Source organism: Pongo abelii, chromosome 10 (genome assembly GCF_028885655.2).
Source record: "Pongo abelii isolate AG06213 chromosome 10, NHGRI_mPonAbe1-v2.0_pri, whole genome shotgun sequence".
NCBI lineage: Eukaryota > Metazoa > Chordata > Mammalia > Primates > Hominidae > Pongo > Pongo abelii.
The window spans coordinates 69,664,649-69,680,959 of NC_071995.2; the positions used below are offsets into that span (position 1 = coordinate 69,664,649).

The 16,311-nt window shown below is 34.6% G+C and overlaps 1 protein-coding gene across 1 annotated transcript in view; it reads right to left on the minus strand.

Annotated features, from left to right (window-relative positions):
- The window catches only part of ZFC3H1 (zinc finger C3H1-type containing), a 54,439-nt gene that overhangs the window by 8,518 nt on the left and 29,610 nt on the right, over positions 1-16,311 (minus strand). The window contains exons 12-27 of the mRNA XM_002823519.6: positions 15,924-16,073; positions 15,038-15,212; positions 14,663-14,794; positions 13,749-14,291; positions 13,554-13,663; positions 12,594-12,725; positions 12,372-12,493; positions 11,382-11,483; positions 10,694-10,813; positions 9,539-9,722; positions 8,042-8,228; positions 5,886-6,074; positions 5,138-5,375; positions 1,967-2,072; positions 1,682-1,880; positions 1,067-1,161 (exon numbers count right to left, since the gene is read on the minus strand). Of these exons, the coding sequence (XP_002823565.1) occupies positions 1,067-1,161; positions 1,682-1,880; positions 1,967-2,072; positions 5,138-5,375; positions 5,886-6,074; positions 8,042-8,228; positions 9,539-9,722; positions 10,694-10,813; positions 11,382-11,483; positions 12,372-12,493; positions 12,594-12,725; positions 13,554-13,663; positions 13,749-14,291; positions 14,663-14,794; positions 15,038-15,212; positions 15,924-16,073 (2,784 nt within the window). The remainder of the gene's footprint in view (positions 1-1,066; positions 1,162-1,681; positions 1,881-1,966; positions 2,073-5,137; positions 5,376-5,885; positions 6,075-8,041; positions 8,229-9,538; positions 9,723-10,693; positions 10,814-11,381; positions 11,484-12,371; positions 12,494-12,593; positions 12,726-13,553; positions 13,664-13,748; positions 14,292-14,662; positions 14,795-15,037; positions 15,213-15,923; positions 16,074-16,311) is intronic.

The following is a 16,311-nucleotide window of genomic DNA, read 5'->3' on the forward strand; positions in this document are numbered from 1 at the left end:
GACAGAGCGAGATTCCGTCTCTTAAAATAAAATTAAAACAAAACAAAACAAAACACAAGTTCTAGGTTGGATAGATCACTTACTTAACAAAATTTGGGCTTTAAGATTCTATTTTCACTCATCTGTATTTTCTACAAGAAATTTTTTGGGGAGATATTCAGCTTAGGTCTTTCTTCTCTTGTTCTTCCTAATACAAAATAATAGAGTATGTCATGATAAAATATTTTCCTTTTGATGCTGCTTTACTTAGGATCGGCAAACCATGCCTATTTTTGTAAACAGTTGTACTGGAACACAGTCATAACCATTCATTTACATTTCATCTATGGCTGGTTTCTCAATAAAGCAACATAGTAGAGTAGTGGTAATAGACCACATGGCCTGCTAACCTAAAATATTTACTTTCTGGCTCTTAAGAAAAAAGTTTGCTAACCCCATAAAGAGATGAGGAGGACAAAGGAAAGATAATTTTAAGAGCCTCCCCCCAAAAAATCATTATTCAAAATCTGCCATGACCTCTTATTGTTGGAATAGGAACTCTCAGGAAAGACAGTAAGCACAGCTCTATATGAGCTATTAAGAAATTAATGGTTGAGAAAAGAATCCTCTGAAGCTTCTTACTCCGTAACATTTCAGAGGCTACAGCAGTTCTCTTCAGAATTAAAAAAAGAAAAAGGCATATTATTTATATTCACTTTGATGACCTATCAAATAAATGAAAATATATTTTGTAAAAAATCACTGAGATTGCCTTGGGATAATTAAGTGCTATAATATTAAGTACTAAAATTAACAACAATAACGATAAAGTAAAAGAATGAGTTACTATGGTGTTAATATATGCCTTACTTTGTACAGTGTGTTTAATCCAAAGAATGTTAAAGAATTTTCCATCTTGCCTCCATTTTTATTGTTCTATTTATTCTGTTTCGAGTATTCTGTTAAGTGGGTACTCAAGTACTAAAAAGTCAGTCTAAAATGTCATCATATAAGAAAAAAACTGTAATCTTTCCACTGAACTGTGCTATTGCTCATTCCTCTACAAACTAAGAATTCTACAACTTACCGAAACAGATCCAAGTTATTATACTTCTCAAACCCCGGTTTAAAGAAGGATGCAATAAATTTCCGCAAAAATGGAAGAAGATTATCGCCTCGATTCTATTTTAAAAAGAGGGAGGGGGATATATATCAGGCTTACAATGTTTAATTAAAATGTCACAAGGGAGAAAAAAGGCCTTAAAAAAGTACTAATTAGATTAAGTTTCTTGGGTGGGTAAGGGGCACAGGGGATAAGTTTGAGACATACTCAGAAAACTTTTATTATATTTTACTCTCTGAATTAAGTTCAACTAACAATTAAACAGCTTAACCTCTAGTATTACCACAAGCTCACATTTCATCCACCAATTATGTATTAGCCATCCAGCACTGTGGTAGGCGTTGGGCTGCAAATATGAGTAAACATGTTCCTTGCCTTCAAGAAGTTTAGTAAAGTATATATTAAAGCAGCTAGGAATAAAATTACAAAGCACTGTAGTAAGTGCTATGGCAGAGAGAGAAGGAACACCTAACACAGCTTGCAAAGGGTAAAAGGACCAGGAAACACTTTCTGGTGAGGCCAATAGCAAAATCTGAAACATAAAAGCATCATATTTAAGAATTATGCATCATTTTTTACCTGTAAGATGAAGAATTTGCACATATGATAAAAAACCTCTGCATTCTGAGGATTTTTTTCAAATGCAGTAAGCCACACTGCTCTGGCTTTGTCATGCTGATTTGTTTGCAAATATAATGCAACAAGGGCTTCCAGCAACTGGCAGTTAATGGGACATGATTCCAATAAAGATTTACAAAGCTCCATTGCAGCCTCATACCTTAACAAAAGAGAAAAAAAAAAGGCTAAAGACATGAAAAGATCACTTTTTAATATACGGTTAGCTGCTTGGCAATTAAGTTGTACCTCTCCAGGAGTTGGTGCAGAGCAATCATGTTTGTGTAAAGTGGAAGGCAGGCCTCTATTCTTTCCTCAACAGTAAGGCTCTCATCTGTGCAAGCTTTCACTGCATCTACCCAAAAACATCACAACAACATGAATCATGTCAATCATAAAAATGAAATATTTGACTGTGTTACTTCAACTCTGAGAGACCAATGAGAAAAGATGACCCCTCCCTTTGATTACCCATCCATCATCTTATTCACCTTTACTGAGCTTCTGGCTTTTACTCAAAGGAAGTAATTCAAGTAACCTCCAAAATCCTAAAATTCAATTCCTTACCCTCAACTTTCCTGGTAAGAATAAAGCCATCCCATATGAGCTTTTGCATCTATCAGTGTTTTCATTTAAACAAGTATCTCTGCAATTATCCTAAATTCTTTAAAACCCATCTCAAAAAAAAAATTACAGAATAAATTATCTTTTCATCTTTCCCTGACCACTGCAAAGGAGGTCGTGCTCTGCCGCCCCACAGCCATTTGAATGTCTCTCCAAACTAGATCCTTTCCTTACTCCATCAAAACACACTTTTCCCCTTGTAAAGAGTTCTTTCTTGATCTTGTTGCTACTTACTAAACGGTACAATGTTTTACTTTGCCCAGCTGTGACCATTTCCTCCTTACCCAATGGTACCACAACTTCCCAGATCTGTGGAGTTTAAAAGTGAATGCAATCACTTTGAAACTGTGCTCTTGAAGTGCATTCATAAGGACTCATATCTAACCAAACATAAAAGCTCACCTCTACCTTCATTTTATTTAACATTTGACAGTGTTCTTTCCCTTCTTTTTAATTTCTTCTTGCCTCTGCTTCCAATAGATTGTTTAAATTTCCTCTTAGTCCCATTTTAATGACTCTACTCTCCCTTTTACTCCTTACTGTTATGCTTTTAAATCTCATTTCCTTAGAAAAAATATCTCATAGCCTCAACTACTGCATAATTTACTTCAAAAGCACATTATAAAAACTGTAAAGCACCCTGTAACACAGTAACTTCTATGTGAATAACACTCAAATCCACTTATGTATTGATAATTGTCCAATTAAGGTCCACTTCCCTTTTTTTTTTTTTTGAAACGGAGTCTTGCTCTGTTGCCCAGGCTGGAGTGCAGTGGCACGATCTCGGCTCACTGCAACCCCTGCCTCCCGGGTTCAGGCAATTATCCTGCCTCAGTCTCCCGAGTAGTTGGGATTACAGGCACACACCACCATGCCCAACTAGTTTTTGTATTTTTAGTAGAGACAGGGTTTCACCATGTTGACCAAGCTGGTCTCAAACTCCTGACCTTAAGTGATCCACCTGTCTCAGCAGATTATCAAGTGCTGGGATTACAGATGTGAGGCACGACGCACGGCCAAGGTCCACTTCCTTATTTCCTACCACCAACAATCATTTCCACTTGAATGACCAATTACAATCACAAATACTACTCCTACCATCAAAATCAGTCTTCCCAACTTACCAGTTTTCTATTAATGACACTTTCCTTTTCCCAGTCTCAAAACCCTGAAATCTTTGTTTACTCCTTCTCCTCTTCCCTGACATTTAATCTGCAACGCCCCCGCCTCACTCCCACGTATTTCCATGTGATAACTTAAAATATCTCTAATATCCTCCTTCCCAGAATACTTTTCTTGTACTTCAGTTACTGCCATCAGCTTCTGGTTGGTTTTCCTACCATTGGTATAATTTCTCTTCAAGCACATTCTCTTTCTTAAAGAACCTCTACTGCCGTCAAGTCTATCACATTTTCAAGATTCTTGAAAATCAAGTATCATTCTACTTATCAAGCTTAATCACTACTATTGTCCAGCACAGAATTCTCAGTCTGATAAGACCTATCCCTTTTCCCAATCACACTTCAAATCCATTGCATAAATTCCCTTCTACCTGTTGCTTTTTGTTTATTTAACTCCCCTAACAATAATGTCCTTTCTTTTATTTCCTTCCTTCACTGGGTATTTAATAAGCACTTAATAATTTGCCAGACATCCTTACAGGCCCTTAGGAGTAAAATGATAAATAAGACAAGGGTCCACCCCCATCTCTGACGAGACCCACTTTGTCATATTGATAGCCATGCTTCAACATCTAGTTCCAGGTCCCCATTCTTCTATGAAGACTTCCTTGATGATGCCAATCTATAATAATCTCTTCCCTTTGGGTTCATGGCCTGTATCAAATAATTCTATAAATCACAGATCCTAGTCTCTTTTTTTTTTTTTTTGAGACTGAGTCTCACTTTTTTTTTTTTTTGAGACTGAGTCTCACTCTGTTATCCAGGCTGGAGTACAATGGCGTGATCTCAGCTCACTGCAACCTTCGCCTCCCGGGTTCAAGCGATTCTCATGCCTCAGCCTCCCGAGTAGCTGGGAATACAGGCGTGAATCACCACACCCGGCTATATTTTGTATTTTTAGTAGAGAAGGGGAGTCATCATGTTGGCCAGACTGGTCTCGAACTCCTGACCTCAGGTGATCCGCGCACCTCGGCCTCCTTGGCTGGGATTACAGGCGTGAGCCACTGTGCCTGGCCCTAGTCTCTTTTACGTAGCATACAATTTAGACTATATACTAACACACAGTTATATGGCCTTGTATGTTTAATAATTATGACAAATGTATAGATTTTATCTTCTGACTAGGCTATATACTTCTTTTAGGAAGAGGCTTTATATCTTCTAATGTGTTCCACAATAGTCGTATCATTTAATATAGAGAAGCAACCAAACTCACTGACTGATGAAGAAAATATTAATTGGCTGAAAAGATATAAATCTTTAAACTTCCACCTTAATGGACTGCTAAAAAAAAAAAAAGTACCTAGTTCTCTGATTTAATCAATTCATCAAACTTTCATAATTTATTTTCTCTATGCATTTAACAGATATCCTTTGCCACAATCAGAAAGATAAACAATGTAATATCACGCAGTTACTGGTTTTCAAAGATGCCAGTGTCCATCTTCTCTGATTCAATACTTAATCTGCCTAATAAATTGTGAAACTAAAACTTGCAATATAGAGATATAAATTTGTTCCACTTAATTACGGAGAATCACAATAATGGGTAGTTAATGTTCTAAACACTGATGTTATAACAGTTGATATTACAATTTATAAACTTTATACTTACCTTCAAAAACTGCTAACAACATGTCAGGATTGGTCTTTACATCTTGAACTGCTTGCCATGGCATTACAAATGATTCAGTGTTAACAATTCTTGAAGGATTATCATTAGATGGATCATAAAATTTTGAAGGGAGAATGTCGAATTCAATAAGATGTATGTAGGCCAACCATGCCAAACATCGATCACTGGTTTTAAGGTATTCAGCTACTATTCCATCATTAGCAGATTTCAATGCATTCTAGGTAAAATTTAAAATTTTTTGATAAAAAAATTATCTAGAGATGTCAATATCAGATTAACATAATTTTTACTATGCTAAAGTTTATGAAATAATAAAAAGGTCACATTTATTTGTACATTTTAAGTGTCCTGATACTTAAAATCTAATAAGACAAAGACAAAACAGTAAAAACAAAAAAAAATTTTTAAACCACACCCATATAGATTATTTTCATCAGACTGATTTTTTTCCCTTATGGCTTGAATCTTGAAGTTTATCTGTGGATACTTAACATAAAATATTTTCATTGAAAACTTACAAAAACTCTAAAGATATTATACCCATCAGGCAAATGAGGAAATAAAGTCATAAACTTACCCAATGTCACATGACTTACTAGTAAGTGGAAAAACAAGGATTCAAATCCAAATCTTGTGCTTTCAACCATTAAATAATGCTATGGATAACGGTGTAGACCTTTTAAAGTTTTTCTACAAAATGCAATTAAATGCTGTAGCAAGTGCTTACCTGTAAAATTGCCAGTGCACTTTGGCATCTTCCAGTAAATATGTGCAGCTGAACTCTAAACAAAAGAGCCTCTAAAAGCTGAAAGGACAAAATATTGGATGTTTCCTGCTTGGCTGCTCCCATCAGAAACTCCAACATTCTCTCACATACGTAATCCTTTTCTTCAAAGGTGCTTTCTAGGTGTAGAAACTGCCCAAAGGGCCTTTATATTATTAATCTTGCCTTTCGGGAATAAACCAAAACTATAGACTTTTCACATTTCGTTAAGAAACCATCTCATAGTAAATCTTCAACTTCTGCAAAAAGGATAATTGTAAAAATGTATAAATCCATCTTCTAGTACTACAACCTAGACTCCCTCTTCTATCACATATCGAAAAGTGGAATCAGATGAAAACTAAAACAATACAGATATACTCTTAGAGACATCACTGAAGCAATTTCATTTCTCTTTTCCCCGATTTAAAAGGTAAATCGCAGCAAGATCATGATGAATATCCAAAAGTACACATTTATTATCACGTACAATTTGTGTTGCTTAGGTGTGTGACTGTATAAAAGTTTTGAGAATAGATTTATGTTAGAAATGTGCTGGATGTGGTGGCTCATGCCTGTAATCCCAGCACTTAGGGAGGCCAAGGTGGGTGGATCACATGAGTTTGAGACCAGCCTGGCCAATATGGTGAAACCCCATCTGTACTAAAAATACAAAACTTAGCCAGTCATGGTGGTGCATGCCTGTAGTCCCAGCTACTTGGGAGGCTGAGGCAGGAGGACTGCTTCAACCCGGGAGACGGAGGCTGCAGTGAGCCAACATCACACCATTGCACTCCAGCCTGGGTGACAGAGCGAGACTCCGTCTCAAAAAAGATTAAAAAAAAAAAGAAAGGAAATGCATTACAAAACACATTAAAGACCAAACAACTTCAAAGAAAAATATTACATCTTTTGAATATTCCACACCCTATAAAATCCTGTAGTGATAACAGCATTCACTTTGGTACAATGCTCTAGGTTAAAAAAAAAAAAATCAAGCATCCTTTACTATCCAAATCTGTTCACTACCTGAGTCCAAAGAGTAAGAAATAGAGTAGCAAGTTTATTAAGGGGTATCATGTTATCCAAATCTATCTGGTTCACAACTTCAGTTGGTAAGTAAGTGACAGATCTGACAGCAATAGATTTATTTAAAAATTTATCTGAAACTAATGGCTCCCAAGTTCAGGTGATAAAAGTTCAGGTGAATATTTATTTTATTTCTCAAGTGGATCAATTATAATTTTAAGTCTGGGTAAAAAACATCCCATTCTTGGCTGGGCATGGTGGCTCACATCTAAAGTCCCAGCACTTCTGGAGGCCCAGGCAGGAGGACTGCATGAGCCCAAGAGTTCAAGACCAGCCTGGGCAACAGAGCAAAAACCCATCTCTACAAAAAATCTAAAAACTATCCAGGCATGGTAGCACGCATGTGTGGCCCCAGCTATTCAAGAGGCTGAGTCCAGGAGGACTTGGGTCCAGGAGGTAGAGGCTGCAGTGAGTCACGATTGCACTACTGCACTCCAGCCTGGGTGACATTGTGAGACCCTGTCTCAAAAACTGACAGCCAAAAAAACCATCTCATTCTCTTGGAGAAAGAGGAAGAGGCCATTTTTTCTCAATCAAATGTTTTTAGCTTGGCAAGTTTAGATATTAGTGTGAATTACAGATTGGGATTATTTCTATAAGCAATGGAAACAAATAATAAAAAGACAAAAATGTTTCCTGGCAGTCATTATAATTTCATAGAGGCAATTTAAGATAAATTTAAAAGAAACAATTTTTTCAGGTGTTTTGCAAAAGCTACACTTAACTTTGCCCAAACTAAAACTGTGTAAAAATAGGTAAGTGTGAAATTTTTAATAATTTTACATTTTTTCTTTACCAATAAAGTTAACAACAACAAAAAAAAAATCACCTCTTCACTAAATATTGTCTTCTTGCTTAGTCTAAATTCTGATCCAGAAGTGACTTTGCGGTTACTAGAAACTGAAAGTAAGGTTATTATGTCTATATTCAGATAAGGCATATGCTCTGTTAAGCTACTTATCAATATTTAAGATGATCCAAATGATTATACACACACACACACATACACGTACGTTATCTTTTCTACTCACAGTCCAAAAGCTTTGATAATCTGGAGCATATTCAACAGCTGTTTCACACATTTCCTGCACCTCATCCTTGGTTCCTCTTTTTGAGAACAATCTGAGGTAATGGCACCAAATTTCTGGATTGTCTTTGTTATTTTCCAATGCTCGCGCCAGAACATTTAAAGCAGAATCCAAGGATTCTGAGCACTCCCTGTATATATAAAAGAAAAGGCAGAAGTGCTTTTTAGAACCTGCTTGAAAATTTAAATAGGGCTAATCCAATGAGTCAATTTTAAAATTCCATTTTCTACTAGAATTTACCAAGAAGTCAGGATCACTTATGAAAAGGGGTACTAGATTAAGATTAAATCACATGCCTAAAAGTTTCTGATTTTCCACAGACCCAACAATTTTTTTAAGCGACTGTTCAGTAAGCATTTACCACAGATAAAAGTACAATGTTATAAAACCACTAAGATTATCAACTTCAAATGTGCTTTATGTCCATATTCAGCAATACCTTTTATGATTTACACTGTTCGGGAATGCGAAAAGTTAAACAACTCTCTCTCAAGGCCAGCTACTGAAAGTACAAAATATCAAAGCTTTCAGTATAATAGTTCTTTTCAACGGTCAAGGGCTTGCTATCTCTTGGAGAAGATAATTCTTTCTCATGATCCTATTCATAAAATAATGTACGGTTCTTTTGGCCTTCACTCAGTAAATGAGTCAGAAAAGAAAACACTGTAACTTATCCCATTAACATGGAAATGACACACAGGAAAGTTAAATAAGCAACACATCCAGGCATGTGTGGGTTTATTAGCACTCTGCAGCACTGCCTTATTTAAAAGCTTTTAAGATAGTCAAATATTTCAAAGAAATGTGTAAAAAAAAAAACAACCCTTGAATTATTGTAACTATAAAGTTATAATTACGAAAAGATTATTCTTGGCTTATTTCTACTACCAAGAAGTTAGAAGATGCCATTTGCAATATAAACTATTGGTTGTATAAGTTAATTACTATTTACCTTATTTAAATACATATAATTTAATATGACACAGAGACAAAAAGAAAATTCGCCATAATTTGGAGGTTCTCAGATAAGCTTTAAATATCCATTACAAATTAACAAAATTTAACCTGCTCCACCATTATTTTATCATAATTTTATTAACAAACTATGACTACTATGATTTTTTAACAAAACAATAATCAATCATTCCACTAGTCAGAATTTACTGTTTTAACTAATCCTACTTTGAAATAAGAGCCTACTGGAGTAAAAAACTTTAGTATAATTTATTACCCATACACTGAGCCATGCACACAAACTCAAGATCTAATCTTAAACTTGTCTAATAGCTTTTAAACAATAAAATGCTTTTGGCTTTGTCAAAAAACAAAGACTCCATTGATACTAGGAAAGAAACCTGACTGATTACCATAGGTAAAAAAACCTCAAACATAAAAATATAAATGTGCAACTATTTACACAAAGATTTGAAGCTGACCTACCCCTCATTCTGATTCAAGTACTTGTACGCAAGCTTGAGCCAAAGTTGTACATGAGAAGGATTTTCAAGCACACTTGCTTCTAAATTAGTGATGTCATCAGTCTCATTTGTAAAGTATCTGACATCATCTGGAGTGACAACTGTATCCAGAGCTGGAACATTTATTTGGTTCTCTGGCTGGAAAGCTATTTAAAAAAAAAAGTATTATTAGCTTCACATTTTCTTTAGTCCACAGATGCAAGAAAAAGAAAACAATTGGTCTCATCTTTAAAATAACTTAAAAACCTAAAGATTCTAATGATATGTACTAGCTCATAGCTTTAAGGTAGAGCTATGACATAATTTATCACCCAAACCAGGACCCTTCTGAGTGGAAAGAGGTGCTACTAAAAATTACACCAGAATAAAAGGAGTAATTAGGACTCTGCTATTTTAAGGCTACCTTTTCAGTCCACTTATCAGTAACTATGATTCAACTGCTTTTTCATTATTATCAAATGAATTCACATTTGTTAAACTGCAAATTATAATTAAGAAATTAAAAGTCATAATTTATAAAGATTATTCTACTATATCTAAACTAGAAAAACAGTGTTACATTAGTGTAAATAAGTACATAATAGCATACATCTCTTGGATACTTGCTAATTCACAAATAATGCAAACTTGAAATTAGAAAGTAAAATGTGCCTAACATATAGGCACTCATTCATACATTATTTTGTTCATTAGTTCATTCATCATTTGTTCATTCTCATTTTTTGAGCCTTCTGCATGTCAGAAAACATATTCAAAGATGAAGTAAAATAGAACACCTGCCCTTAAGGAGGACACAGGCTAGGCAGTGGTTCTCAAACGGGAGCTACCTTCCCCACCAACTAGTGTATGTTTGGAAATATCTGAAGCAGTCATAATTATTAACTAAGCAGTGCTCCTTGCATTTACTGGAGAGGAGCCATGAACACAAATATCCCGCAATTTCAGAGGCAATCCTGCACAGTGAATTAACTGTATTGTCTAAAAACCCAATGGCATCGTTTAAAAAAAATTTTTTTTAACCAGGCAGGCTGATACACCAAAGGATTAGCAAAGTGTTAAATAAAGATGGAATACCACAATTTAATAATGCTGGATCTTAAATTACATAACTTCTTACCATACTTAATTGGTCCTGTAGACTGTTCCTCATCACTACTGAAGCTATTATCTGAAACAGGTTTTCTCCAAAACTTTGGCTTCCACTTTCTTTTATCTTTGTAGGTTGTAAATGGAGGAGCTAAAGTAGATAGGAGAAGATTGTTAATTGATATAACTAGTTCTTTTTTTGTTTTAACATTTTGAAGGATACTCAAATAATATTTGAAAAGAACTACATTCACTCCATCTTAGAAATGATATGTATTTTTTTTTTTTTTTTTGAGATGGAAGTCTCACTCTGTCACCCAGGCTGGAGTGCAGTGAAGTGCAGTGGCGCGATCTCAGCTCACTGCAACCTCCGCCCCTCGGGTTCAAGTGATTCTCCTGCCTCAGCCTCCCGAGTAGCTGAGGCTGCAGGCACACGCCACCACCACCTGGCTAATTTTTCTATTTTTAGTAGAGACGGGGTTTCGCCATGTTGGCCAGGCTGGTCTCGAACTCCTAACCTCAAGTGATCAACCCACTTCAGCCTCCCAAAGTGCTGGGATTACAGGCGTGAGCCACCGCACCCAGCCTGAAATGATATGTATTTTATATTAAGAACATAATACCAACAAAATTTCTGTCATACAGAAACTAAAAAGTCCTTTTCAGAAAGAAATACAGTACACACACACACACACATACACACTTATATATGTACTTACTATGACCTTTACTTTCATTGATATTGCTAACAAGGAGAACAGCCATCTGGTCCATTGACATTCGATCTTTGTTTACTCCAAAAAGTTTCTCAACATATTTTTCTGAAATAAGAGCAATGCAATCTTCATGATAAATATCAATTACAGAGACTAGGATAATTAAAATGTATGACGTGAATTAGTTTAAGAATTAAAGGCGATTATATGGTACTAGTCAATAACTCCTATGGCATTTGAAAGGGCAAAGCCTGTATTATCTTAACTACTATGGCAAATCCTACCACATCATATACCCCATTTGGGATTAAAAAAAAAAAAAAAGTAGTTCCTAAAATGAACTAAGTAATTAAGTTAAAGTCCCAAATTGGGAGCGATAAAATATTCAGTGACATTACAATCACTCTGGGCTGTGATAACACCAAATTTAGTAATTATTATTTCCTTTACTTCCAAAAGATTTGTAGCTTGAGGTTTATTACTTGGCACCAAATCTGAGAAAAAGCTTAATAATATTTGCTCACAAGTGTATGAAGTCTTATTTCATTATAGAATTGGAAACAACAGCCATCGTAATTTCCAGCCTTCCTCTATTTTTTGAAAACAATAAGTAAAAATAGGGTCCTATGTTAAAATCAATAGTAAAGTTTCTATACAAATAGCTTAATATTTTCTTTTAAATAAATGGAACTAAATATTTAAATGAGCTCTGTCCAAAGAACTTTCTGAAATGTTGGAAATGTCTTAAATCTGTGCTGTCCTACTGGCATGCATTTGCCACATGTGGCCATTGGGTACTTGAAATGTGGCTAGTATAACAGAGGAAGTAAATTTTTACCTTAATTATACCGGATACAGCAAATCTAGATAAAGTATTATGGGTAAATATACTGAATTATAGTAAGTATTTTACAATGTCAACAACTAATATAGAATTTTTAAGTTGCCTAAATTCAATTTTCATTTGGGAGAGAATAAGAAGTCTTTAAAAACCTGCTGAAGCAGTAATTTCTTCATTAGTACTTGTCTCTGCACAACCAATCAAAGACAGATTATATGACAGAATGTCCTGGAATAACTGTTTTCGGCTAAGTGTATAGTCTTGTATATGCTGCCTAAGATAAAAAAAACACAGAAAAGATAATCATGTACATATCAAAGTTAAGCAAACAAGACCATTTTTCAAATTACAAAATGTTCACAAAAACTACTCACCATTGACAATCATCATCATTACATGTTCCTGTTAAATCAAAACGGCAGAAACACTGATCCGGTTCAATCATATTACTGTATGATACTGAGCTCAGGGGAAGTTTTTCCTTGGTTCGATAGTATGGACTAAATCTACGGCGAAGAGAGTGAACAGGTATATTATGCCCAACAAACATTCCTCAGAAAACTAAGAAAACTTTAGTTTTTCTTTCTCAAGTTAAAATTTCCATACTTACTATTTATGAGCTATTTATCTAATTAAATTAATGCCAAAGTTAATTCAAGAAAACACCCAGAATATCAAGTAATAGAAACAAGCCACTTTTATACCAAGAACATAAAATAGTTGAAATAGAAAAAAAACCTTGTATTCTAAAAGTAGTTTCTCACCACATGATAAAATACTATATAATACTGGTATTTCTTACACACATTACCAGCCAAGACAGGAAAATCTGGAAAAAGTCTATACTACCTGGAAGGTGCTTTACAATTTTAAGATAAAAACATGCAACCCTTTAACATTCTCACAACTTTTAAAAGTCTAAAAACTTTGGGGGACCCACAAAGTTAATCATATGAAAATGTCTAAATAAATTTTATGAAGGCTGGCCAATGCACTTCTTAGACTGAATAATAGTAAAATTAAAAATCAAAAATTAAAAAAAACCTCTGAGATTCCAATTATTTTTCTTAAAATCCCTAACAAACAGAAATCCAAAATTCTCCACATTTCTACCAATAGCCAGAAACTGGAATTTGATATGAACTGATAAATCCAAGAGTGTGGTTTGAGCCCAACGGCAGGACACTTAATTTTTACGTTCCTTAAAAGGGTAAGTCTGGTTATCGATAGCAATGATTCAATTGCTTTTTCATTATCATCAAATATTCAAGATAAAATATTAAAAACCAAACAGAAATCCTGAAATTCAAGCTTATTGAATCTTTCTTTTATACCTGTAGGACTTAAAAACTAGAAGAGGACTATGGTAGGGTCTAAAAGGACATGGCTTCATTTCCATTGTTTTACTTTGTGCTGTGACAAAATCCATATCTACAGAAATCTCCTGCAAAAGAAAATAATAATTCTGTAAGGCAAATAAGGCTGGGGTGAATTCCAGATTTTAGAGAAAATATGAAATGTTCAATTACCTGACCATGCAAAACCTTCTCTGTAATGCCTGTGGTGGTTTTTAAAATCAGCTGTTTTAGGCTGTCAGCTTTTGAATATAATTTTTGCAATTCACCAATTTTTAACCCTAGAAAAAGTTCTGGTTTTTCTACAGTATTTTTATTAAGTTTGTTTATGCATTCTTTGTTAGCGGTATCAGTGTGCTTAAGGTTAGGTTTAGTAAAATAATTGGATTCTAAAAAAGATCTTCTTCGCTCTCTACTTGAACCAGACAAAATTTCATCATCAATATCATTTTCTTCAGTGTCCAGGGTTAATTTATCTTGTGTCAGATCATGAAGTGAGGGTTGAGGTAAAGAAAATTCGGGTTCCTCTTCCACAACTGGAGAGATATTTTGTTGTTCCTTTGCTTTAAGGGCACGGGCTTCTTTTAATTTTTGAATTTTCAGGGCATATTCATATTCCAGCTTTTGTAACCGTCTTTTCTCCATAGCAATTAGTTCTGCTGAATGCTTTCTTGGACTTGATACTGGAGAACTGTCCAGTCTCATCATTTTGTTTGGCTAAGGGAGAAAAATGATACACATATTTTACATCACTGTGATTTTATAAACAATTTTTGGTAAGATAATTGTGCTATCCCCACCATACAATGCCAACATTATAAAACTAAATCAATATGGAGAATAAAACAGAGTTTAACGTAAGTAGCCAAAAGTTTTGCTAGTTAATCTATGACTTACGAAAAAAACAAAGTCAAGACAAAATAATAAAGTAGACATCCAAAAATGTGGATGTCATTTAAAAACAAAGCTTTAATCTTAATCTCTTGGAATTTACAGCAAAGAGTTACTTTATATATACATCTTACCCTTAAAACTATCATAAAAACTTTCTGCTTTCCAAAAGTAAAATATTTCTATAAAAAGCTCACCCCAAAGCGATCTTGTTCCAGTTTACGTTTTCCTATTTCTTTACTAGCCACTGCCTTTGCCCGAGCAAGCTCTTCTCCATATTTTAGAGTCAAAGCTTTCTTAATTGTAACACGCTGTTGAACTCTGTGAATCTGAAAAATATAGAATAATCCTGAAAATGTAAATGAAAACCTTAAAACAGGAAATTTCTTCTCAAACACCGCAGCTTTACAGCATTCAACTGAAAATAAAAATATTCCAATATTATTTCTCAACGAGAAACTATAGGTTACACATATTTTGCTGGCTTTAGTATACGGTGGTTTGTCTTACAGAAAATTTGGCCTATAAAAATGTGTAGTAAACAGGAGACTACAGTATTTTAAAATAATTACTTGTTCCTGAAGCTTCTTCAAAAACATTCTGTTAACATTAAGAATTTTTTCAGTTGCTTGAAGCTGTTCTGTAAGTTTTGTAATCTTTGCTTCAGCATTTCTAACAGATTCTTTCTTCTTAGCTTCTTGCTGCACTAAATTCTTTAAAACAGATTCATCCTTCATCAAGAGAATCCTAAATGAGAAATAACAAAATTCTTGTTAATGTCTCCCTACGAGAGCAGACTGTCAGAATAAAACAATTTTCAAAGTATTAACACAATTTTTAAAAATGCATCTACGAGACACAGATAAAAACTTAAAGGGATGAATATTTTTATATTCATCACACAGGTATTTAAATTAACATTGCTACACTGATAATAGTAACTATGAGACTGATCTTTTAAAAAAAAAAATATTAAGCCTGAGGTATACGTGAATTACTGTTGAAAACTTACAGTAAATATTCAATGTTGGGCCAGGCGCAGTGGGAATGCATTTCCCCAGTTCAAGAGATTCTCCCGCCTCAGCCTCCCAAGTAGCTGGGATTACAGGCATGCACCACCATGCCCAGCTGATTTTTTTGTATTTTTAGTAGAGACAGGGTTTCACCATGTTGGCCAGGCTGGTTTCAAACTCCTGATCTCAAGTGATCCACCCACCTCGGCCTCCCAAAGTGCTATGATTATAGGTCACTGCGCCTGGCCGGTATTTTTATTTAAACATTAATTTCATTACTTTATGTAAATGTAGTATCATTCAACAAAATGATAGACTTCTACATTCTACAAAGTTTAAGTGAGAAAATGTATAATCTTATAGTATGCTTATTAATAACATACACCACAAAAATGTATTTCTCTACCACAGGAACAATTAGATATGTGAAGATAACGAGGCTCACCTATGTTTCTTCAGTTTTGATTCTGCATCTGTAACCTGCTTAGTAACCATTGCTATCCTGCCAATACCATCAATTTCCACATCAGAGTTTGCTGGGGATGATGAACTTGTCTTCAGCTGATCTGATTTAATCAAACGCTGTTTCTCACGGCTAAAATTATCAAAAAGGATATATGCATTACACCCAAGAATAAACTTAAACAATTTTTAAAATGTATTCTATTTCATGCAGTAACAATATTAATCACACCGACTAATAATAAAGATGATGACCAATATGCATGACCCAAGTTAGCATTCAAAGTTGATAGTGGAGTCGTCCTCTTTGAGTGTTTTCGTCTTTTTTCTAAGCTGGTTATGTCTTAGCACATCACTCTATTCAAGTGTAT